Genomic DNA, 24,615 nt, shown 5'->3' on the forward strand with positions numbered 1-24,615 from the left:
ATTTAAATTAGAAAAGACTGTGGAAAGTACCCACCAAAAAAAATTTAAAAAACCAAAAAAAAAAAAAAAACCCAAAAAACCAAAAAACAACTTTATTATGTCAAGCATGCTGACAAAATTGGTGGTAAAATAAAAGTTAAATAAGGCACAGTGAAATTAATATTTATAAAGTACCTATACTGACACTTTGCATATTTAATCTCATCCAATTTCTACGTCTAATAGTATGGCAGACCGGATATTCTGAAAAGTCTCCTCTGCTAAAATATGATAGATACTCTATAAGTTACAAAACAAAAACAAACAAAAAAACCCTGTTAACCTATTGTTGAGCATTCTAGAAAGGAAAGAAAATCTCTAAGAATTCCTTCCAAAAGGCAAAAAAAGGCAAAAAAAAATTAAAAATTGAGCTGAAACCAGAAAAGTGACCCATGTCATACACAAAATGTAGTGTTGCTCAGAAGGCAAACACCAATCAACAAGAGCTATGGCCAGATGAGAGAGCTGAAACGGAGACAGACCTGTTAAACTCAAGACCCTGGAAGAGAAATAAAACTGTTTCCAGTTGTAGTATCCCAGGTTCCCAGCATAAGAATATGCAAATCCTCTCAGGAGCAACGCACTTCCAATTTATACTATCGGTATTTGGAAATATTAAGCTCAATAAACTATGAGGTTACAATAAAAATCATCACACAACAAAACATGCCACTAAGCTTGTCGGTAGAAACGACATGTTTATACCTACCTCTCCCGAAGACTTTAGATACTGGAGTGATCAAATACAAAACAGAAAATAAATACAGTATGTAAGAAACATCAAAATAAATAAAAGATGGCATAAAAATAAACAAGATATGTGTAGTTACCAGAATAACCAAGCAACTTAAAAGTCAGAACTTTTAGAAATGAAAAATTATAAATGTAGAAACTAAAAACTCAACAAAGCAGGTAGAGAGATGAGATACACCAAAGAATAAAACTGGTGAATTAGAAGACAGGAAACAAACCACCCAGAAAGCAGCACAGACATGCAGGGAGACAGAAAAAAAGACAAAAAGGAAAAAAAAGGGATACGAAGAGGTCTAACATATATAATCAATACTCTTAACTTTTGAAAGAGAATATCGAAAAAATAAGGAGAAGGGATATTAGAAGAGATAATGGCTGAGATTTTTCAGATCCAATAAAAGGCATGCATCTACAGATATAGGAATTACAGTTCATCAGAAACAAGATAAATTAAATACACACTTAGAAACATTTTGTTTAAATTTCAAAAATAGAAAATCTTAAAAGCAGTCTGAAAGAAAAGATCAAGATAAAATCTGGCTGAAAGTAGACTTCTCAATGGAAACCAAAGACAACAAACATCTTTAAGTAGTGAGAAAAAATAAGTTGTGAACCCAGTAAAACTATCTCTGAAGTATAAGATCAAAATAATAATATTTACACATAAACAAAAACCAAGAGTTTACCCCCCAGGAGATTCTCACCGAAGAAATGCATATTGTATACACTTTAAGAAGAAGAATGACCCCAGGAAGATCCTGAGATGCAAAGATACTGGTAAACACGTAGGTAAATCTCAAAAAAAAAACAAAAACAAAAACAAAAACAAAACAAAACCAAAAAACAAAAACCACACCTGATTTATGAGGTGGAACAGAGACAAATTTAACATCTCATCAACAATACCCCTTATGTGAGGGTACTTTGTATTTTCAAAGACCTTGTTAAGTTATTAGGGGAAGGTTAAAATTAACTCTAGAATGTCAGTATGGAGAACAAAATTTCAATGATGACCATAAAAGTACATGGAATTCACAGCTTCCCAAATAGTATAAAGGGAAAATTGGGGGCCCCTGGGTGGTTCAGTCAGTTGAGTGTCCGACACATGATTTCTGCTCAGGTCATGATCCCACGATCATAGGATCGAGCCCCACCTCGGGATCCACACTTAGCATGGAGCTCGCTTAAGACTCTCTCTCCCCCTGTCCCTCTCCCCAACTCGCACTGCCATTCTCTCTCTCAAAATAAATAAACGTTTTTTTTTTAAAAAGGGAAAATCAAAAGAAAAACCATCATTAAAAAAAAAAATTAAACATACACTTTCCAAATGACCTAGCAATCCCACTTTTATTTACCCAGCAATGGAATACTAACCAGCAATCAGGAGAAACGAACTACTGGAATATGTAACTACCTTGGATTAATCTTAAAGGTATGATGCTGAGTGCCGAAGACAAGACAATCTGACAAAGTTATGTACTTATGATACAATTTACCTGACATTATTGGAAAGAAAAACCAGTGCTGGAGAACTACAGGCAGCTGGCAGGGGTTAGGAACAGAGAAGGGTTAAGAAGAGTCTTGGGGATGGTGGAACAGCCCCGTGTGCTGATTGTGGCAGTAGTGACAGGAATCTACCGTTACGTTAAGACACACCAAAAGCCTTAACAGTGATGTGCACTAACTTAAATAGAACACCATAGTCCTAATTCCGTGTTACTCTTCACGGTAACCACAACTTTTACACTAATTAAAATAAATTTTTTCTCATTAGTGGACCTACCTTCTTCTCTACTTACCAAGTTTGATCATTTAAATGAATGAAATCTGATCAAAACTGAATTATTTATCTAGTCACTTTAAAGGTGGATTTGTGAAAGCTGCTGCCACTTCCCTTTTTTGCTAAGCCCAGTCTAGCTGTCATGTGAGTTCAGTGTTTATAAAACATTTTACTGTAATGATATTAGTCATAACTACTGGATGAAAGTGTTGAGCAAGTAAGCCACATTATTTTTATAGTGCCAATATTGAAGTACCACCCATTGCAGATCCTAAAATACACATTTTAAGTCTCCAATTTAGTGCAAAAAAAAAAAGAATTAGGTAATGACTCATTTAATAACAGCAGTATTGATATTTTGAAAGCATGTGTGCCAGTTAATTGGTTTCAAGAAGTTCCAAAGTCACCTACTGGTGGAGCCCAATATGTTTTCACAGTATAATTAAGTCATATGCAGATCCCCAGGAGCTTTAGTTTTAACGACCACCACCCAGGTATGACTGTAACCAGATGGTGTGAGTCATTCCGTATGTCCACCAGTATGCTGCTCTTAACTATGCCTCAAACAATCTTGCAAACTGCCATTTGTTCAACTCAAATAACAATGTGTGCTGGGTGAATAGGAACACTTATTCAGTTTTATTAATTGTTTTTCTCCCCCTGGGGGAAAAGCTGGTTAAAATATTTTAATAGCCTGTGGAAACTTATGCAGTTGCTAATATTGATCTAAAGTAATAAAGTTAATATGACATTTAGATCTATCCCAATCCTAGTTATGTAGTAAAAATATTACATATAAATAATGTTTCATATCAAAAAAAATTATACCTTTAAAATCTACAGCAGATGGAAGACAACTTTAACAGGTTATCAAGATTCTACAAACTGTGGATGCCAAGGCACTAACATGCACTGGATATTCCAAAACATTAGTCTATCCAGAACCCAACTTAAAAATACTGAACACACACACACACACACACACACACACAGACACACACACACGATGTAAACCACACCTGTTTTTTTTTTTTACGGGGGGAGGGTTGAAAGTCACAAATACGGTCTGTAAAAGGTACTTGTAACACTTATGCAAAACATCTAAAAAAAATAATACTCAAGTAACAATTTAAACCTAATTAAGGTATCCAGTTAAAAGTGGACAAAACCCAAGAATATCTTCACAAACCTCTCCAAACCTCACTGAAATGAAAGCAAAGGAATAAAATGGTATTAACTCACAAAGAGACAGGAACAGAGAATAAAGGAGGCCAAAAGTATACGGTAGTTCTCTAATAACAGAATTTGGAAAATAAAAAGTGAATATAACAGCAGTAACTGACTTTGCAGAATCAAGAAAAGCAAAACAGAATCTCCTTCAGAGAGAAGCCAACTAGAAGCTCATTCCCACTACAGAACCCCTTAAAGATTCACAAAAGGAATCCCAGGCAGGCTGGCGGGGGTGGGGCTGGGGATTACATAGGGTCAAAAATAAACTCCCAGTTCCACTACAGCCACAAGACTACCCCTACCAGGCCCTAGGCAGAAGTCTGAAGGAAAATTTAATCTGCAGAGACTATCCAAATAGACTAAGGACTGTTATTAGGTACCATGCTAAAAACCAGGGACTTAACTGGGACTTTCTACAAACTGAATGATAGATTATGTGCCTCTAGTCTTCTTCCTCAACTTGGATCCTAGAAAAATGGCAGCCAGGCTCTTTTTCAGTCACCAACAACAATTTAGGAGAAAATACCTCTGAACTAAAAAAGCATGATCTCCAAACCAACGAGTCCAAAAGAATGGCTAAAATAATGAACAAAAGACCTAACCAAAATACTTCAATGTACGGTTCAGAACAGCAGGGATTAAAAAAAGAAGAAGAAAAGAGAAAAAAAGATCACATATACTCCCAAAGAGGGAGGGGGAAAATGGGACATGAAGAATCAGCAGGCTGCATCAGTCTACTGATGAATACGAAGAATACCATCAGACTTCCTAATTCCTAACATCAATACTGAGGATCTGAACAATTAAGCAATGCCTTAAAACTTCAAGGGTAAAGTATTTCCACCCTTATGAATGGAGACAAACGATTAATTTAAAAATGATGGCAGAATAAGACATTTACAGTCATACAGCTCTCAAAACTATCTCCCACTGATCTTTATCAGGAGGCTAATGAAGATGTGGGCTCTTGGAAAGAGAGGGTCTAACACAGGTTAAACATGAAAAAGAAATTTCCAAAATGAAGGCAGAAGAAAAGTCCCAGGATGACCACTGCATAGTAGGTCTAGAGAGAAGCATGACCAGGCCAGAAGATGACAGAAGTGCCCAGAGAAGATTTATCAATTAAAAAAAAAAAAGGTACCTGATGCGTCTGATCATATTGAAAGAAGTTTTATGCCTCAGCCAGAGATTATTTATCTGGGGATATATTAATGATACATACATGGAAAACAAATGAAGAGAACTAAACAATTACAAACTTCAGGGAAAAGTTTGTATAAGCAAGAAAATAATAGTAATAACATACTATAGGTCTCAGCTGAGAATACGTACATACTTGCAACAAGGCAAACACTAAATAATGATTTAACCAACAACGGTGATAACATTATATGGAAGAGGTAGAAACAGTAGATGTAAAGGGAGAGAGAAGTGTTGAGGACCAAATCCTTATTTCCTCTTTGTACAACAGAGAAGTGAATATATAAAGCCAACACTGGAAAAAAAAAAAACTTCCAATAGCTGTAACTATGTTAGTTAGAAATACTAAGGTAAACACAGAAGGAGGGCAGAGACAAGAGTTCACAGTCACTGTCTAGGACAATCTGAAATGGAGGAAGGGAACAGGTGACTGTTGTTCGTTATAAGCCTTTCCCTTTTTACATTATGTGCACGTATTCTTTAGATAAACATTAAAACCGAATTGAAAATGAAACATAAAAAAAGAATCGATACAAAGAGTCCTTGCTCTTCAAAGCCAAGTTTAGGGGCGCCTGGGTGGCTCAGTCGGTTGGGCGGCCGACTTCGGCTCAGGTCATGATCTCGCGGTCCGTGAGTTTGAGCCCCGCGTAGGGCTCTGTGCTGACAGCTCAGAGCCTGGAGCCTGTTTCAGATTCTGTGTCTCCCTCTCTCTGACCCTCCCCCGTTCATGCTCTGTCTCTCTCTGTCTCAAAAATAAATAAACGTTAAAAAAAAAAAATTAAAAAAAAAAAAAGCCCAGTTTAACTGACATACAATTTACAGGTTGCTTTCTTTGATGAAAAAGTTTGAGGAATTTTTTAAATTTCAAAGGTATCAAGTCTCTCTACTAGACACTAGCGATCTTTTTATAGACGTACCTACTGAACACAACTGTTTTAGAACTACCAAAATTCACTGTGTAGGAGATAAAGCTTTGAAGACAGAAATGAGGAAGAGTTTTCATGTTTTCCCACATTATTAGTTGTAGTGATTTTAATACTCTCCCCATCAAAGAGCTAGCACAGTTTAACAAAACATGGGGGAAGAACAGAATTTTTAGAATCTGACAATTACAAAAAACTTCTCTCTTCCTTTTGTAAACATGTATGCTTCTCTATAACTTCCATACACGTCTCCCATTTCCTCCCAGAGAATAAATTTATTACCTCTTCCACATACAGGCCTTAAAATTACCCAAAGACAGTGACCATATATACAGCTCCCCAACCCACCCGTCTTTACTTCTGGTTCCTGCAGTTTTAAATCTGCTTATCATCCTGGTAAAATTCCTTAGAGCATGCTGCAGTTAATGTACCTCTTAAAAGAAGCAACCAGAATAAAAGCAAGGTGTATTTATGACTTCCCTCTCTCTGAAACAGTATGGTTCCAATCAAAAGGAGACTACATCTTACTCAGGAGTCTGAAAAAATATGTTCCAACTTAAAAAAAACTGTCATTCCTCATATTTCGAACAACTCAAACAAGCTTCCCACTGCTACCGTAAAGCCAGTTATGAATTTCCTTCTAATCACATCCAATCATCCAACTCTTAAGACAAGAGTTCTCAGGTGTGGGCCTGTAAAGGATGTCACAAGGAACCTGCTACTAACTACTCCAGGTTATGAGTGATTTACCTTTTTTTTATACACCTTAGAGGAATCCACGGTGGGTATTCCTAACCAATTACCACTCTGACTGTGTAAAGTGGGAAATACATTAAGAAGTCAGGGGGATCAATGGGAAGAGTAACGGCACCTAGTTCTGATTATCTCCACAGGACTTTCTCAAGAATATGAGCATTATGCACGTAGTCTAGAAAAGGGTGAAAACAGGATGCCACCATACCATATATGCTTATGAGTTTTCCCAGGACAGAAGATGCTCACAAAACTACAGAACAGCCCCCCTTCATCAATTTGTTGGAGGAATCCATGTTTCTCCTCCCTGCTGAACAACCTACCTACAGCAAATGCCTATTGCGCAGCAAACATTCCCAGCTAGGAGGCCGGCTCTCTCCTGCTCCTTCCAACTGAGTTTCATGTTTATCAAGAGCCGTTTAATATAACAACTTGGTAATGCAGTTGGCACAGTATTTGGTAAATATACAGTTTAATTAAAGATTATGTAAAATAACGACACATGAGAATTGTTTCCATAAAAACGAAGTATTTTGGAGACTTAATTGAGTCACTATGAAAACTTGTTGTTTAACCGTAGACAAGAATTGTAAAAGACTGAAGAGAAGATCGAGAACAATCCCGCACTCAACCTGCTTTAAAAGCAACTTAAAATCTAAGTATTGTGGGCGCCTGGGTGGCTCAGTCGGTTAAGCGTCTGACTTCGGCTCAGGTCATGATCTCATGGTTCGTGGGTTCGAGCCCCGCGTGGGGCTCTGTGCTGACAGCTCAGAGCCTGGAGCCTGCCTCGGATTCTGTGTCTCCTTCTCTCTGCCCCTTCCCCGCTTGTGTTGTCTCTCAAAAATAAACATTAAAAAAAAAAAATTCTAAATATTGTAAACAACACAATGTGAGTCTGGGTTATAGCAAAGGGACAAAGAATCTAGTCAGTGGAACCACATTCAAAGAAAAGTCTAGGTTTTACAAAAAACTCTGACAAATTAACAATTATACATTAAAATAAAAAAACTAAGTATATAAAAACATATATACATATGCACACATACATACATAATTGATTTTTAATGAATCTAATCACTATCAATCCTAAATGCATAGGATAGGAGGTTTTCATTACAATTCAGGTATAGAAAACAGTAAGAGAATTCATTCATGGCAGTGTAGATAGGCCAAATTCAAAACAGCACCATATTCCCATTACACTCACAATACACAACAGCAGTTTCTGAACAAAATTCAAAGTTAGGAAAACACATTTGCAACTAAGTTCCTTTAAATTTTTTTGAAAAGCATAGCTATGAAGTAAAAATGCATGATACATCCATAAACTGTCTGTCCTGCTTTTAAAATCCAACGAAGTTAAAATCTACCATCTAACTCCCCAAAATATAGAGTTCAAAACAGTTTACAATAATCCATGGGAAACCTTTATACATTTGCTAGCGGTGGACTCAGCATTAGTTCTGGATCCCAACATCAACCAAAGTATCACAACAAAGCACTAAGAATGTATGCTAGGGATGCCTGAGTGTCTCGGTTGGTTAAGCTTCCAACTTCGGCTCAGGTCATGATCTCGCAGTCTGTGAGTTCGAGCCCCACGTCGGGCTCTGTGCTGACAGCTCAGAGCCTGGAGCCTGCTTCAGATTCTGTGTCTCCCTCTCTCTCTGCCCCTCCTCCACTCATGCTCTGTGTGTGTGTCTCTCTCTCTCAAAAATAAACATTAAAATATTTTAGAAAAAAAAGAATGTATGCTAATTTTACAATTTGAAGTCGTTTTTATGGAAACAATTCACGTGTCATTATTTACATAATCTTCATTTAAACTATATATTTACCAAATACCATGCCAACTGGATGACCAAGTTATTATATTAAACAGCTCTCGATAAATGATAAACGTAACAGTACTTTCCTCATGTTGTTACTAGAATCCTGCCTGACACACAGCTAGCACTCCATAAATGTTACTAATTATTATTATTATTATTATTACATTTTCTATTTCCACAAATACTTGAATTGTATCCCCAACACATGTACTAGTGCTGGGAACCTAATGAATATTTGCTTAAAAACATCGTGTCCTTCATAACTGAAGTATCTCATTGTCTTCCCACTTACACTAATTTGAAATTGTACTAAATTTTCAAAACATCTCATTGAATACAGCCACATTAGAGTACTAAAAAAAATGGAAAAGGAATTAAAGATATAAATCACTGCCCACTGTAATCTCGTAAGATCCTGACTATTATAAACAGAGCTCCAAAAGACTATTTGATTGCAATCCACTCTAATGCTAATAATTGTATAAAAACAAACTAGATGCCTTTTCATCTAACTTTAAAATATTCACCATGAGTCAAAATGCACACAAAATTAATAAAGTATAAGTTAGTATCAGGCTACATTTATACACCTATTGAAATTCCCATTTTAAATACACTGTCCACATAAAATACCTGGTATTAGAAGGGACAAAATATTTCTCAAATGTTATTTTTTATCTTATCTAAACCCTTTTGAAAAACATGAATTACTTTTTAAAGACGAACAATTCTTATTTACTGATTATGCCAATATTAAATAATTTGGTCTAAAACTAGTCTTTTTAATTTTTGTTTTATTTTATATTTGAGAGAGAGAGAGAGAGAGAGAGGGAGCGTGCGCATGAGCAGGGGAGGGGCAAAGAAGAGAGGGAAACAGAATCTGAAGCAGGGTCCAGGCTCCGAGCTGTCAGCACAGAGCCTGGTGCAGGGCTCAAACTCACAAACCGTGAGATCATGACCTGAGTTCAAGTTGCTTAACCAACTGAGCCACCCAGGCACCCCCAAATTTTTTAATTTTTTTTTTTTTTTTTTTTTTTTTTTTTTTTGAGAGAGAGAAAGCTCATGAGCAGGGAAGCGGCAGAGGGAGAGAGAGGATCCGAAGCAGGCTCTGTGCTGACCACAAAGAGCCTGATGTGGGGCTCGAACTCACAAACCTTGAGATCATGCCTGACCTGGGCTGAAGCCGGACGCTAAACTAAGCTACCCAGCCACCCCAATTTGGTCTAAAACTAGTCTTTAAATCAACTAAAAGTTCCTTAACATGAAGGCAATGTTTGACTGTTGGCTGTAATGGAGTGTCCATTCATAATTTTAAGTATTTCTGTAGGTAGGACCAGAAAGAAAGTGACAAATCAATCTGTTACAATACCCCCATTCTAGCTCAGTAATAAATCGTTTAACCATCTACATTTCAAGTTTCACAATTTGAATTGTCATATACTCTGAATGAGCATCAAACAGGTATAGGACAATCATCAGGAAAGAAAAGATTCTGAGGGTCTAGCAATATAAACAATAAGATGCTTATTCAATTTGTGTGAACAAAGATAGCACTAAATGAATGACAAAGGGTATGTGACTAACCTCTAAAATGTAGAATTCATGACAGTAGACACCATTTACTGCATATCAGCATTTTCTAGGCACATCAAGGTTTCCCAAAGGATCCAGGACAACGTGCACACAGTGGCCTTGCTTAATACCTTGCCCTAAGTCACAAAGCTAGTGGCAGTGTCGGATTCTGATTTCAAAATTCATATTCTTCCAAATATACTGTGTCACCTCCATAGCAAACATGTAATTATTAGACTCAATAGTTATTTTATTCTCCTCAAATTATTTTCCTTTATCATTGCTTTTCAAGGACAGAAATCCTTAGGAGCTCCTGTCCCTTCAATATTTCTGCAGTAGCCATCAGATCCTGCATCTCTTCTTTCCTTCCCAAGAATCCCAGATTTCTGACGTGAGGACTCTATCTGGGGACCCTTGTTGCCCCAGTGAAGTCACTGTGGATAGTGAGTCCAATGAGGGCACCGGTTCAAGGTAGCTACATGCCTGAGTGATGGCAGAACTTCTGGAAAAGCTGGGACACTGGCGGGAATTAAGGCAGTACCCAGCTTGCAGGGGCTGGGAGCTGCCAACTTGGGTTGAGAGAAATCTAGGCAACATCGTCGAGCCCCTGGAAAAAGTCTCCCTTCAGAACAAAGGTTTTGAGTCACATCTGAAGAATCCAAACTGATAGATTTTTATAAGGGTGCTTCTCATCTCAATGTCTTTCACATACTGTTTGCCACTCACGGAATGGCTTTTCCCCCAAGTGAGATGTTAAACAGGTTATCTCTAACACTGAAAACTAATCTACATCCAAAAGCTACAAGGTAAACTTTATCCTCACTATTCACAGATGAGAAAATTCAAACTCAAGGAGACTGAGTGACATTCTCAATACCACACAGGTAATAAATGGCGCCAGGATTCAAGATCAGGTTTATCTAGCTCACAAGTACTTGTTCTTTCAACACCATGAAGCAGCCAGCCACATGGATCTTGCCTTTAAAAGTCTTTGTTCAGAAATCAAATCTTCTGTGAAGCTTTCTCTATCCATTTACATATTTCATGAATAGTTTTTAGAGAAAGGAAATATTACAACGTATCACCACTGTTTACACAGTTAGAATACAAGCTCCTTAAAGACAGTAGGATCCAAGTAACCCCACTGCCTCCCATAATGTATGTGACACAGACCAAGTGAGCAATAAATATATGCAGAATCACCAGCGAATGGAGATATAAAGTCTTATCTATCACAGATTAAATTCTTAAAATAAGCAATTGTCAGCATAGTGAGATATCCTTCTACATAGAATGCTTCTGAAATGTGGGCTTTTAGGAAGAAATTTGTAAATATTTGTTGATCTTAAACATTTGCTGCCTAGACTAAATGTTGCCCTGCTATACTTATGAAGGACTACAGAGAAATGTCAGAAATTCAAAACAGTAAATATAGACATTTTTTTTCCAAACCAAGTATTTCCCATGTACCAAACGACCTTGTGCTTAGTAAAAGCAGAACATACTTACCATTATGCACATAAGAGAAACCAAATACATTTAAATCACCAGACTGTTGGCCTTCATTTTAGAACCAAAGTTGCCCAATACAGGTCACTTAACTTTATCTGTAAACGCGAAGTGTGAACCAGACTTTCTTCTAGATATCACCCAGCTCTACAATTCTGTGTAATTCAATAATATTACTGTTTACCAACTTCTTAGAGTGCTTCTCTGACTACAATCTGAGAGTAACCTTCCGGGGAACCTGGGTGGCTCAGTTGGTTAAGCATCTGACTTCAGCTCAGTTCAAGATCTTACGATACACGGGTTCTCAGATTCTGGGCCTCCCTCTCTCTCTCTCACTGCCCCTCCCCTGCTCACACTCTGTCTCTCTGTCTCTCTCTCAAAATAAACAAACATTAAAAATTTTTTTTAAAAACAAAAATTAAAAATAAATAGTAACGTTTCAAACAAGGTCTCTCCTATCACATACATTTTAGCATACTTACCCCTGACATTTCTCTCATTTACTTATATTACCATCTCCCCTACAGTGTAAGCACCAAAAGCACAGTGATTTTGCTGTATTCATCAGCACACCCCAAGGCTTCACACAAAACACAGGAGGCACCCAATAAATGTCTGTTGAAGAATTAACATCATGGAAGGCTAATAACATCTTGTTGCCCAAGGGGGAAAAAAAGCGAATTGTGGGCTGCTAGGCACGTCCTGCATTTTCTAAACATGAGTTTTCTAATCTATTATATACTTTGCCTCAGTATTAATCTTACAAGGTGTTTTTTTTTGGGGGGGGGGGATGGGGTCCAAATTACTTTATTTGAAGGAATGCTACCAATGAAGAACTCAAGTGGATGTTTTGGTACAACAAAGGTTTTAAGAATATTTAGTGACCACCACTTTGCCAAGATAATTAGTACCCAAAAGCAGCTCGGCAGTTCCACAATCATCTGCAAACTTTCCAAAGGAAATTTCACAGTGACAAAAACCTTATCAAAATAAAGCTTAATAAACCGAAGAAGAACAAATACAAACCACCCCAAACGATTCAAGAGGTAGTCTCCGTTTTTCCGAACAAAATGCTGTCGTCCCCTCTCCCCTGTCTGTATACAGATACTGACGCTGATAGACAAGTCTTCCAGATACCATGACACAGCTTCTAGTCGGTACCTTATTTGCATTCAAACTTTCCCCAAACTCAAGACTCTCTTTGGACCATAAAACTAAAACCCCACCACCTCCCATCTGCTTCTCTGCCTCCCTCTCTCGCAATTAAGCCTCTCGAACTTCTTCCCTTGGGATTCACATCTCTGCCACCAAGACAATTTAATCCTGCTACTCCTCCTAAGTGCCTGCTTTCTCCCAGTGACCTAGGTTCTCTCGACCCGGGGAGCGGGGGGAGGGGTGGAGGAAGCCCAGCCTAAGCGTCCCTGCTCTTTCCCACCCTAGCTTCTCCCCCCACCCCCACCCCCTCTCTGCGGGCTCCCGGCAGGTGCCTCGCCGGGGATCTCCGCGCCCCGGCCGCCGCCAAGCGGGGCACACAAAAGACCCGCACGGCCCTCCCCAGCCTCCTCCGGTCTTTCCCCTTCAGCCCCATCGGGTCAGCGCCCCGGAGAGCAGAGGCCCGAGGGAGACGGCGCCGGCTCCGCGGGGCGCAGAGATGCTCGCCCCGGGCGCCCCCTCCTGACCCCACCTTCGCCCACGCCCCACCCACGAAGCCTGCCCCGGGCCGGGACCCTCGGCCCGAGAAACCGAAAGCGCGCATCCCCAGCCCGGCGGCCGGGGCCGAGCGCAACCCGCCCCACGGCCTCCGCCGCGCCCCTCCCCGCCAGCCCGCGCCCCAACCGCCGGCCCAAGCGGGCGCCCCCGCCGGCCTCCCGCGCCGCCCGGCGCCCCCGCTCCCCCCCGCCCCCAGCCCCGGGGAAGGGCCCACCCCCGCCCGGCGGCCCGGCGGCCCGGCACTCACAGGCTGCCGGAGCAGGAGGTACAGACGAAGGAGCCGACCGTCATGTTCACGTAGGTGGGGCCGCGCTGGTCGCAGTCGAAGCACTTTCGGTTGTGCGGGAGGCCGGTCATGTCCCGCAGCATCTTCAGGTGCTTCTCCTCCTGCTTCCGCTTCGCGCTGGCCGCCATGGCCGCGGCGCCGAGGGAGGAGGCCGGCAGGGCCGGGAGCGGGAGCCGGGCGGCGCTGCGCCGGGGGCCCGCGGTCCCACGGGCCGCCCTGGCCGCGGCCGCCGCCCTCCGTCAGCGCGCGCCGCCCGCGCCGGATCTGGCCGCCTCGGTTCGACTCGACTGCGCTGGGCGCGGCGCGGACGCTGCGGAGCGCGGGCTGACGGGCCACACCACCGGCCCGGCCGGGACAACCGCCGCCGCCGCCGCCGCCGCCGCCACCTTCCCGACTTCTCCTGAGGGGAAAAGACGAGGAAGGGGGACGGCAAGAGGAGGCCCGCCCCGGGCGGCCGGAGGCCAAGTGGCGGCCGGCGCCCTCTGCTGGCCAGGAGGAGTCAGTTGCTGCGGCCGCGCAGAGGCCTGGAATTGGGCCGGGGCAAAGTAGCAAAGATAGGCAGGTGATGGTAGCGATGGACTGTAGTTATTAGACAGCTTGGATGTGCTAAGCGCATTATTACCTGAGTTAACTTCCTCCCCCGCTCAAAACTCTCTCAGGGGCTGCCGACTGCTTTGGGGATAATTCCAACTTCCTCATCGTGCTCCAAAAGGTGCTCCCTCACCTACCCCAACCTGCCTCTCTCCCCATCCTGGTTTCCTCCACCACGCTGGCTTTTCGTTTGTACCCCAGACACCGCAAGCTGCCTTCTGACCCAGGACCCTTACCCTGGTGTCCGCTCTGTATTCGGGTTTCTCGGCCTTGTCACTATTCACATTTTGCATTTGATAATGTTTTGGTGAGGCGGCGGTCTTATTGCTTTGGAGAATATTGAACAGCGTCCCTAGCCTTTTATCCATTAAATGTCAGAACGCCCCCTCAACCCCACCCCCAGTTGCGGCCACCAAAAATCCTCAGACATCGCCAAATGTGGAACCGTGGTCGAGAGAGATGTAATCAATTGATTTATGCCTGTAAGGCAGGCAACCTTCCTCAGCCCAACCTACCCGTTTAATGTTGCCACCCACCTCCCTGAAAGCAGCCTTCCATGAAATCGCTGTGTTGGGTTTTCTTCATAGTTGTAGCTGTTTGAAGTCCTGCTTCTTCTTTAGTGTTTACTGGGTGTCGTCTGGGACCCTCCCATTGGGCTCCAAACAGCCTGGCCCCAGCCTTTTCTTCACTACTCCACCCACCCCCCCTTCGCAGAGCTGGGAGCAAAGTGCCCAATGTTCATGGAATGAATGCATTCAGTATCTCATTTAATCTTCACAGGATCCCTTTGGGGTAAGCATTATTGTTCTTTCCATCTTTAAAGCTCTGGGGCATTAAGCAAATTTACCATAGGATACAAATGGGAAACTGGGATTCCAACCCAGACAGTCAGACTGTAGGACCCAAATCTCTTTGTCCCTCTAAGCACACAGCCCGCAGGATGTTAGAAATCACCCCTGCTCCTCGGTTCCTGAAGGAGTACAGGGAGACCCAGAGAACTGAAGTTCCAAAATCACTCAGCTCCTGAATGGGAGAGTAAGACTAGAACCCACCAGCCCCCAGACCTCCCATGAAAGTGCCTGGATGCATCGCACAGGTGAGACTTCATGTTAATATAATACTGTTAATAATAGCTAGATATTAAAGTGATCAACAGATTTTGGATCGGTCAATGGACTTTTTTTTAACTTTCTGTTAAGGAAAATATCAAAGTCCCATGAGTCTGGGGCCCACCTTCAGTAATCACGAGCTCATGGCTAATGTGCTTTCTGCCCTCATCTTCCCATTCTCTCCTCCTGTTATTTTGAAGCAAATTCCAGACATACACTATTCATCTGCACGTATTTTAATTTGGGTTGCTAAAAAACAAAATAGCAACTTTCTTTTTTTTAAACCTAACCACAATAGCATTAGCACACCTAAAAAGTTAATGATAATTCCTTAAAATCATGCAATAGCCTGTCAGGTGTTCAAGGTTCTCACTGATATTTTTAAAAGATTTTTATAGTTTACTTTGATCCCCACATTGCCATTGGGTCATATATGGGTTGCACGGCCTGTGGGTTTCCCCTCTATCTCCTTTTTTCCTTGTAATTCCTTTTTTTTAGGAATTGGGCCCTTTGTTGCGTCCTTTCTAATAAGCTTTGTTATTTAACACCTCTACCCTCTCTATTTCCTAAAAATTTATGGTTGGGTCTCATTCACTTGTTTCCAGTTCTGTTTTTTTGTTATTGTTGGCAAAATTTTGTTTGTGTTCTTCCATCAGGAGGCACATAATGCAGGGAGGGAGGGAGGGAGGGCTGTCCTTTCTATCTTTTTATGATGTTAGCAGCCATTGATGATTAATGTCTAGATTCATTCATATGTTAAGGGTTACACAGTGGTGATAATCTAACTCTGTCATTCCTTCTCCGTGTGTCAGCTGGAAGATTTCAGCTAGTATCTGGCACAGTTTATGTCACAAAGGATCCATGTTTGATTCCTGTCCTTTATACACAGATGTTCAAAATAATATATTGGTTTCCTATCACCTTGCAACGGTGATCAATATTTTTGTGTGCGATTGGTATTTTTGTCAATGTCATTACCAACTCGAGAATTGGAGCACAGTTGATATATTTCATATCCTGGGTGTTCACGTAGTCTCATCACTGGCCGGCAAGAGCCTCTGAAAGTTGGCCCTTGAGTGTTTCCGACCAAGACTGTTGACTTAAGGTCATCTGGAGTGCCATCACAGCAGGGCCTGGGCTGGTTGGGAGATGAGAGCACCAGAATGCCCAAGCGTGGATTGATCAAAACAGAGGCTTACTTACCAGCGTCACTTTGGCCAAATATGACACCCAGCAGACTGTTATTCATCACCAACAAATGCACTTAACCCACAGCCAATGGCTTGCTTCATCTTTCTATGGTTTATCATCCGATAAATGTCAGAGTCACAAGGCGTGGCTGCAGCACCTTTCTACAAACAGTTTAATAAGTGGTTGTTTCGCTATCGCATTGTTCAAAGGAGCAGGAGAAGGTGTTTCCAGACCATCCATCTGGGTGGAAGGTGAAGTTGAAGTCCGAAATATCTTCTCCAAGTAAAGTTGCAAGTCCATATGATGGGCTGAATTTTGGCCTTTTCGTATTCTGTGTCACATCCACGCAGGTTTCCACTTTTAAAAGATCCCAAGGGAAGTTTGCCGCATGTCAGGCCAGACTATTTACTTAAATTTCCTTATCCCTCATAACAACGCAGAAGGAGGTATTATTATCTCCATTTTATTGAGGAAATTGAGGCTCTGAAATGCTGGCTTGCCCAAGGCCACGCTGGAAATGAAGCAAGAAGCTGGGATTCAAACCCAGATTGGGCTACGCCACACCAGCTTCTGCTTCCCATAACTGAATACTGACCCTGCTTCTGAAGCAGAAATTACCTTCAGAGATGTTAAAGCTGCAGCCAGAGTGATTTTTCAAAATGCTAATGCGATTCAGGCCTCCCCAGCCTCCTCCCCCTGCTTAAAACCTTTCAGTGACGTCCCATTGCTCTAAGGCTGAAAGAAAATCTGGGAGGCCCAGAAGCTCCTTGAAAGGGGCCTCCTTCCTGCAGGCCATGCCAGGTCTCCACACCCTGCCACAGCTCCAGTGTGCCCCAGGGAACCACCTTAAGTCTCTGCCACACTGCTCCAGCCCCACTTCCTTCTCGGGGCCTTATATTCTCTTCTGTCCCACCTCAGGACCTTTGCACATGCACTGTTGCTTCCAAAAAGAGACTTCCTTCTCTTTCCCTTCTCATCCCTCAGATCCAGCTCAGTGTCTTGGTTTTCAGAGATCCTTCCCTGTCCTGCCTAACTAAGCTAGACCCCGTAATAGGTGCTCATAGTAACACATGCCTCTGCTTTAGAGCACTTGTTGCCGTGGCTATTTACAATGCTTTGTGATTTTCAATTAGGGTCCCTAGACCCACACTATGTGGTGAGCTTCACCCAGGAAGGGGCTAGGTCTGTGTTTCCTCACAATCGCTCCTCCTGAATATGGAGCCTGGTCTTGGAAGGGACTCAGTAAATACTGGTTGAATGAATAAATCAACGCAGCAGTGAGGAGGCAGAGAAGAAAGCTTCCTTCAATCCTACGCCATGGGTTCAGGGTTCTGTTCATTGTTGTCTGCTGCGTTGGCTCCCGGAATGATTCCAGTTCTGTCAAAGCTACCACAGTGTTGTTAAAGAACTTGCAAATTTCCGAAATCAAACCTCGGAGGGGAGGAATCTAAAACCGGCTCAAGCCTATCTTATCCCCAAGGGCGACTCAGAGAAAATGTCCTGGAGAGGCCCCAAGGAGCCAGGCCACCCCACCCTCAGCACCTGTGAGTGAGGCCCAGAGAGGAGGCCCCTCAACTGTCCTCCCTGACACAAAGCAGGACAAGCAGTGGCAAAAACCGTGGGAGAACAGGCAGTGGATTCGTGGCCCAGAGCATCTGAGTGAGGAGAAGAGAGGGATTCCCATTCAGGAAGAACTCAGATTTAGACTTGACAATAATCTCTAACTGAATTAGCCCCGGGGTCAAGGTGACCCAGCGACAGAATAGAAAGAAGTTCTTGCCAGACGCACACGTGCGTCCCATGCCCATCCTGGCCCCCTGCGGCACACCCCGAATTCCTACTTGGAATGAATCCTGGATTTGCCTTGCGAATAGCACCGCCATCTTGTTTCCTTGGTTTGCTTGTGTATTAAAAGGCCTGATTTGTTAAGTATAATTATTTTTAAACACACCACAGTCTTCGTGGCCCCATTTTGATGGCTTGTCATGTTTTAATCTACGGGGAGCCTTGAAAACGTGGATGTGGCAGGAACCCTCTCCGAGGTGAGTGCCAAGGTCTCTGCCCAGCCCCCAACTTGGAGAGCTGACCTTTCAGAAGCTCTTTGTCCTCCCTCTGGCACCCAGTTTCGGGCTGGAGAGCCTCGATTCTACATCCTTAGGGTCCTCCTATCTTTCCTTCAGGACCTCCTGATGCTCCAAGCTGACTTTCATTATAAGAGGAGTTACCTGATGACAGTGAGCGTCTACAATCTGGGCAAACTGGAGCAGTGGGTTTTTCCTTTTTATTGACAGCTTGTCTCCTCTTGACTTTTTCCAGCTGGTGGCCACAGAAACCAATGCTAATTTTTATGGCCCGTTTAAGTAATGCAAAAGGCAAGTAATTGTGGCCCCATTAATTCCCCTGGGCCCCCGCCACCAAGGGGTTTCACAGAATGAATAATCACAGGGCCTGTGTTCAAAGCACAGTGGAATAATACTCACCTCGGGTTTTTTTTCCCGCCTTTCTTCTGTTGATAGCACCTTCCTTTAGCTGTGGTTTGATTATTTTTAACATTGCTTTCTGATTCACTTTTTAATTTGCAAGAAGCAGTGAGAGAGAAGAAGAAGACGGGCGGGCGGGGGGTTGGAACCTATAGACGACACGTAGTGCATACTTCCTGGAAACATTGGTGTGGTTTCTGGGTAGATTGCAGAGAGCAGCGAGAAACTAGACAGCCGAAGGACCCTAGTCCCTCAGTACTAGGCAGTCACCTGGCTTCCTCCTCCCTACAGGTGCCAGGATAAACAGGCGGCAGACCGCCCCCCCCCTCCCCCCCCGCCACCCCCAGCAGCTGTCCCAGCTGTTGAAGACCTTCTCTTCTGCTGGGGTTCACTTTACTCTGTCCTTTGTGAGTTTGGTCTCAGCAGCTGAATTCTGTCTGCTCAGAGAGCAGGGACCGGGTCATAAGCTGCGTCTCTAGTTTGCCAGGCCATAAAAGGATCATGCCAGGTGGTTGACCGCTCCAAGCCCAGGCCATTCTGGAAGCCCAGGACAATTGCAACTAGACTTCAGTTACCCATTTATCAGGCATTTACTGGATTGGAGAGGGAATTCAAAAATGCCTTTCGGACTTCATTCATCCGTTCATTCAATAAATATCCACCGAGCACCTACTCTCTGCCAGACACTAGGGATTCGGCAATGAACAAGACAGAGTCCCTACTCTCCCGGAACTTGTGTTCCCACAGGAGGGAGAACAAACCATAAACATGTTCGTGGAAATGGACCGGGTGACGCTAAGCGCTCTGATAGAAAATGAAGCAGGGCAAGGGAAGGTGGTGTGGAAGGAGGGGATGTTACTGGGTGGTCAGGGCAGGCAGGCCCAGAGGCAGGTGTCACAGGGAAATTTCTAGAACTCGGAAGTCATGGCGTGCCTGTAAAATGGCCTGTTGTGGAGACTGGGCAACTGGGCAGTTTCCCTTCCTTGGTCGGATCGTGCCGGAATCAGACATCCTGAACTGCCCTGCCCTGGTCGCCTCCAGAGAACTGGAATCATGGTCTTGGGAAGCCAAGCCAGAGAGAAAAGGTCCCTGCCTCTGCAGCAAGAAGAGTCTTAGGGTAAGAAACGCTCCATTCACGTTGTCAATGGGACGTTGTTCTTGCCCGTTACTGGGGAGAGAAAGGGGACCTTCCCTTCTGGTTCAGGGGAAAGAAAGGGGCCCCTGTGGGGAGAGAAACCTGCTCTTGTTGTCAGGAAAGAAATACCAGCAAGGCCTGTGGGACTTACAGAAAAGGAAGATAGACCCTCCCCATCCGCCCTCTGTTTTGAAGGGGTCAGACGCAGACATTTTTAAAAGTGGGTCTTGCTGGGGGCGCCTGGGTGGCTCAGCCGGTTAAACACCCGACTTCGGCTCAGGTCATGATCTCTCGGTCCGTGAGTTCGAACCCCACATCGGGCTCTGTGCTGACAGCTCGGACCCTGGAGCCTGTTTCGGATTCTGTGTCTCCCTGTCTCTCTGCCCCTCCCCCACTCACTCTCTTTCTCTCCCTCTCTCTCAGAAATAATAAATGAATAAACTTAGAAAAAAAAAAAGGTGGGTCTCTGCAAAGACTCCTCTTCCTTTTCTTTTTCTCACCTAATGCTGGCAGGTGGGTAATGGCTCCTTATACAACAGGAGGTGAACGGAGCCCAGTGGAACCATGTCACCACTACACCTCGTCTGGAGAAGGGAAGCAACACAGAACTCCACTGCTGATATCCCAGTAACGATGACTCACATTTCCTGGCCCTGAGCCCCAAGCCCCTTGCAGGGCACATGCCGCAGGCTAACCCCATTCGTCCTCACACCAGCCTTTGGTGGTATGTTTTATTCCTGTGCCCATTTTACAGATGAAGAAACTAAGGCTCCCGAGTTGAGGACTTTGCCAAGGTCACACGGCTGGAAAGTGATGGAGCTGAGTGAGATTTGCAGCTTGGCGTTTGCCTCCAGAGCCCATGATTTAATACCCTCCATGGTCAGCGCTGCGCTGTCTGTGGGATGCTCTGATCAACCAAGCACGATCCCACAGGAGAGCAGAAGTCAGGCTGTATGTATGCTTTCCTGGTCTTGATTTAGCCTCTGAGGGTACGAGCACCCGGGGGCCGTAACTGGGCTGGTTTAGCCTGAGGTTTCTGCTTTCCGAGGCTGCCTCCTTTGCCCGGAGCTCCAGGCTGCACACTTGAAGGACCTGTTTCCTCTCAAGAAGTTATTTAGATAAGAAAAATTACCTGAAAAGCCACACACACACACACACACACACAGACACACACACACACACACACGAGCTTGGATGGCGACAGTGAAAACGTCCTTAGTATTCATTTGGGTAATTGTTGCCAGACAGATTTGTCCTCACTGACTGTGCACAGCACCATAGAGCTGAGTCCACTTTGGAGGTGGGACAGCCCCTGGAGGAAGTTTACAGGAACAAGCCCATAGCCATTTTTATCATCAGGATAACCTACCACTTTATTATTAGTCACCGTCCCAGCCCTGGGGCTATGGATGATTCAGAAGGTTGTGGTAAGGATTGCAGGAGGCGAGATACTCAGCACAGCACCTGGCATTTATATAAGCACTGCAGTCATTCTTATTTTAAAATAGGCCTACCGACTCCCCTTTTCTTCCCTCGACTCCCTTTTCTTCCCTCTGTGTGTGTTGGCTTGTGAGCCACCAGGTCGACCACAAGTGCAGACTGGCAGCAATTTGCTAGAAGCTGCTAAAAGTGAACCCCGCCCTGGATGTGTGGCTACTCTTTGACCAGTGCGATGTCACATTCTGGTTGGTTGAAACCACCTGCGGTCTGAGGAACCTGCCAGGCCATCGGTGATGTGCAGGAACAGCTGTATTTTACCCAGTCCATACTAGCTTTCATCTGTCCCGAGTATGTGTCTGACTGCGCCTGGTTCAATGGATTCTGCAGTTTAAATGCTGCAAACACATCTAACCAGAGAAGCTACGAGCTCATTTATTACTGTTCTCTTTGGAGGGGGAGGGAGAGTATGTGTGTCTGCGTGTGTTTAGGAAGTGGTGAGGAGTTTCTTGAATCAGACCTACACTTCCTATGTGTGCCTTGCACACACGAAGAAACAGTACAGGGGGGCAGTTGTAAGCACAGTTTCCGAGTCAGACTTTCTGGATTCCAATCCTGGATTTTCCCCCGGAGCTTGAGCAAGTAACTTAACTTTTCTGTGCCTCAGTTTTCCCACCTGTAAATTGGGAATGATACTCTCCCCCGCTGTATAAGATTGCTATGAAGATTAAGAGATATAATATGCAAAAGCACTTAAAACAGTGTCTGGCCAATAGTAAGCACTCTACAAGTGTTAGGTATTAGGTATTATTATTTAATTCTATTCTCCTCTCTTCCCATGAACCACCTCACCTGCAATTCAGCCAGAGTAAGAGAGCAAATATCATGTGTGTGTGTATACATATGCACTCTTTTTTGTTGTTTCATTTTGGTTTTTTCTATCCTAAGTACCCCACGAGTACAAGCTCAGTTTGTAGAAAAATTTCCAACAATGCTGGTGTGGGGGGTTAAATCGCATCCTCCATTCACCTGGAACCTCAGGCATGATCCTATTTAGAAGTTGGATCTAAGAAGATGTGATTAGTTGAGGAGGTCAAGATGAAATCATCCTGATTTAGAGTGGACCCTAAATCCAGTGACTGGTGCCCTTATAAGAAGACGAGAGGACACACGAAGACGCACAGGGAGGAGGCCATGTGACAGAGGAGGCAGAGATCAGAGTGATGCTGTCAGGACGGCCAGAAACTGCACAAAGCAAGAAAGGATCCTTCCCTAGAGCCTGCGGAGAGAGCGTGGCCCTGCTGACGCCTTGATTTTGGGCTCCAAGCCTCTAGAACTGTGAGCGAATAAATTCCAGTTGTTTTCAGCTACCTAGTGTGTGAAACTAACAGCCCTAAAAACAAACACAGTCAGTAAAACCAAAGTTCCCTTGGACCACGCCAGGAGAGGATCGGCGGCCGCTGCCTCTTGCCAGGTCCTTCAAGGACCATCTCCTGTCTCCCATGAACGATGCCTCTGGTTGACGACCTTTAGAAGACACTGGAATCCTCTAGAACAATGTGTTCTTTTTCATAACTTATGGGCTTTCAGGGTCATTTTAACAATGCTAGTTCCTCAATTCTCACACAGGTTACATTTTTGGTCTACCTTAGTCATTTTCTGCAAATTTGATTAATATAGGTCCTTTAGTATTAAGATGGGTCCATTCTCTGTAAGAAATGGGACAGTGCTTTGCCCCATCCTGCAGCTGTGAGCATGAGACACAGTGATCCATACAGGAAAAGGGATTTTCACATGCCAAGTTTCAGATGGAAAGAATGTTAGAAATCGCCTATGCATGTGACTCTTAACAATGTGGGAGTGACAGTTCCTTTTGAGAATCTGATAGAAGACGCCATCCCCGCACTGTGCACCGAACATATAAACTATAATCTCAGGTCGGTCCTTGTGCCTAGGCTGAAATCTGCCTTGTTTTACAGACGGGGAAGAGCAGCCTCTGAGAGAGAAAGCAAAAAAGGCCTGAAAGGGATCTGTGGGCAGAGCCAGTCAAAGAGTACAGATTCTCCATGACATGCCGTCTCCCTGAGCCTCCCTCTGTCTCGGTCTGAAGACCCCAGTTTGCCAGCAGGGGTGACAAAGGTGGGAAAGAGGGCACCGAGAGAAGGGAAACCCTGGACTGAAGGTGGCCGATGGTTAGAGCAGCGGGAGAGTCCAAGGTCTCCACCAAAGGTGCACGTGGAGACCGGGACACCACGGTGGGTTCCCAGGACAGCGCACTCTTCCACTGTCCACCAAGGCCAAAACAAAGGAAAAGAACTTTACATCAGAGCAACAAAAGCCTGGATAATGCGAGGAGAATTTATTTTAAGTAACAATCTCTGCATTTCCATTTCTGAAAGAAGTTTATATAATGTCCTCTGCAAACCTCTTAAAAATAGAATAGCACCTCATCTTTCTAAGCTGATTTATTCTTTTCAATTTTTTCATATTTATTTATTTATTTTGGGAGAGAGAGAGAGAGAGAAAGAGAGAGAATGAGCAGGAGAGGGGCAGAGGGAGGGAGAGAGAGAATCCCAAGAAGGCTCCACGCCCCGTGTGGAGCCTGACAAGGGGCTCAATCCCCATGAGTCGTGAGATCACAACCCGAGCCGAAATCAAGAGCGGGATGCTTAACTGACTGGGCCACCAAGGCGCCCCTAAGATGATTAAAGTGTAGACAAATATGAAGGCAAGAGGACCAGTGAGTCAGGAATGATAAACACGTGGTCCATGTACACCATTCCCACTCCCTTTGCCTGGGGCAGGCACCGTTGGTCCACGCAGTACCGTGTCCAAATCAATACCAGGGGTGGCCTCAGAATCCTTCACAACTCAGCACTCCAGAAGTTACTCCCAGGAGGCAATGAGGTCTGCAACCTATTTGCCATTCTATGGCTAAATGACCTTCCGACACGGTTTCCCGTCCCTCGTGAGTAGATATTTCCCTGTGGTCCCATTTAAACTTCCTGATGGCTTTACTCAGTTCAGCAGAGGCCCAGAGACCTCCCTTTCTAGGGCAGTGATCTCTCCTGGGACTTTTTCTAATAGC

The 24,615-nt window shown here is 43.9% G+C and overlaps 1 protein-coding gene across 11 annotated transcripts in view; it reads right to left on the reverse strand.

Moving 5' to 3' along the window:
• Positions 1–13,831, reverse strand: part of AGFG1 (ArfGAP with FG repeats 1) — a 72,569-nt gene extending 58,738 nt beyond the window's left edge. For all 11 annotated transcript variants that reach the window (XM_053904227.1, XM_053904224.1, XM_053904222.1 and 8 more), the window contains exon 1: positions 13,546–13,831. In XM_053904227.1, coding sequence (XP_053760202.1) covers positions 13,546–13,712 — 167 coding nt within the window. In that variant the 5' untranslated portion in view covers positions 13,713–13,831. The remainder of the gene's footprint in view (positions 1–13,545) is intronic.
• Between the last annotated feature and the right edge of the window lie 10,784 nt (positions 13,832–24,615).

This window comes from Panthera pardus, unplaced genomic scaffold (assembly GCF_024362965.1).
Source record: "Panthera pardus isolate Hobbes unplaced genomic scaffold, ASM2436296v1 HiC_scaffold_10, whole genome shotgun sequence".
Lineage (NCBI taxonomy): Eukaryota > Metazoa > Chordata > Mammalia > Carnivora > Felidae > Panthera > Panthera pardus.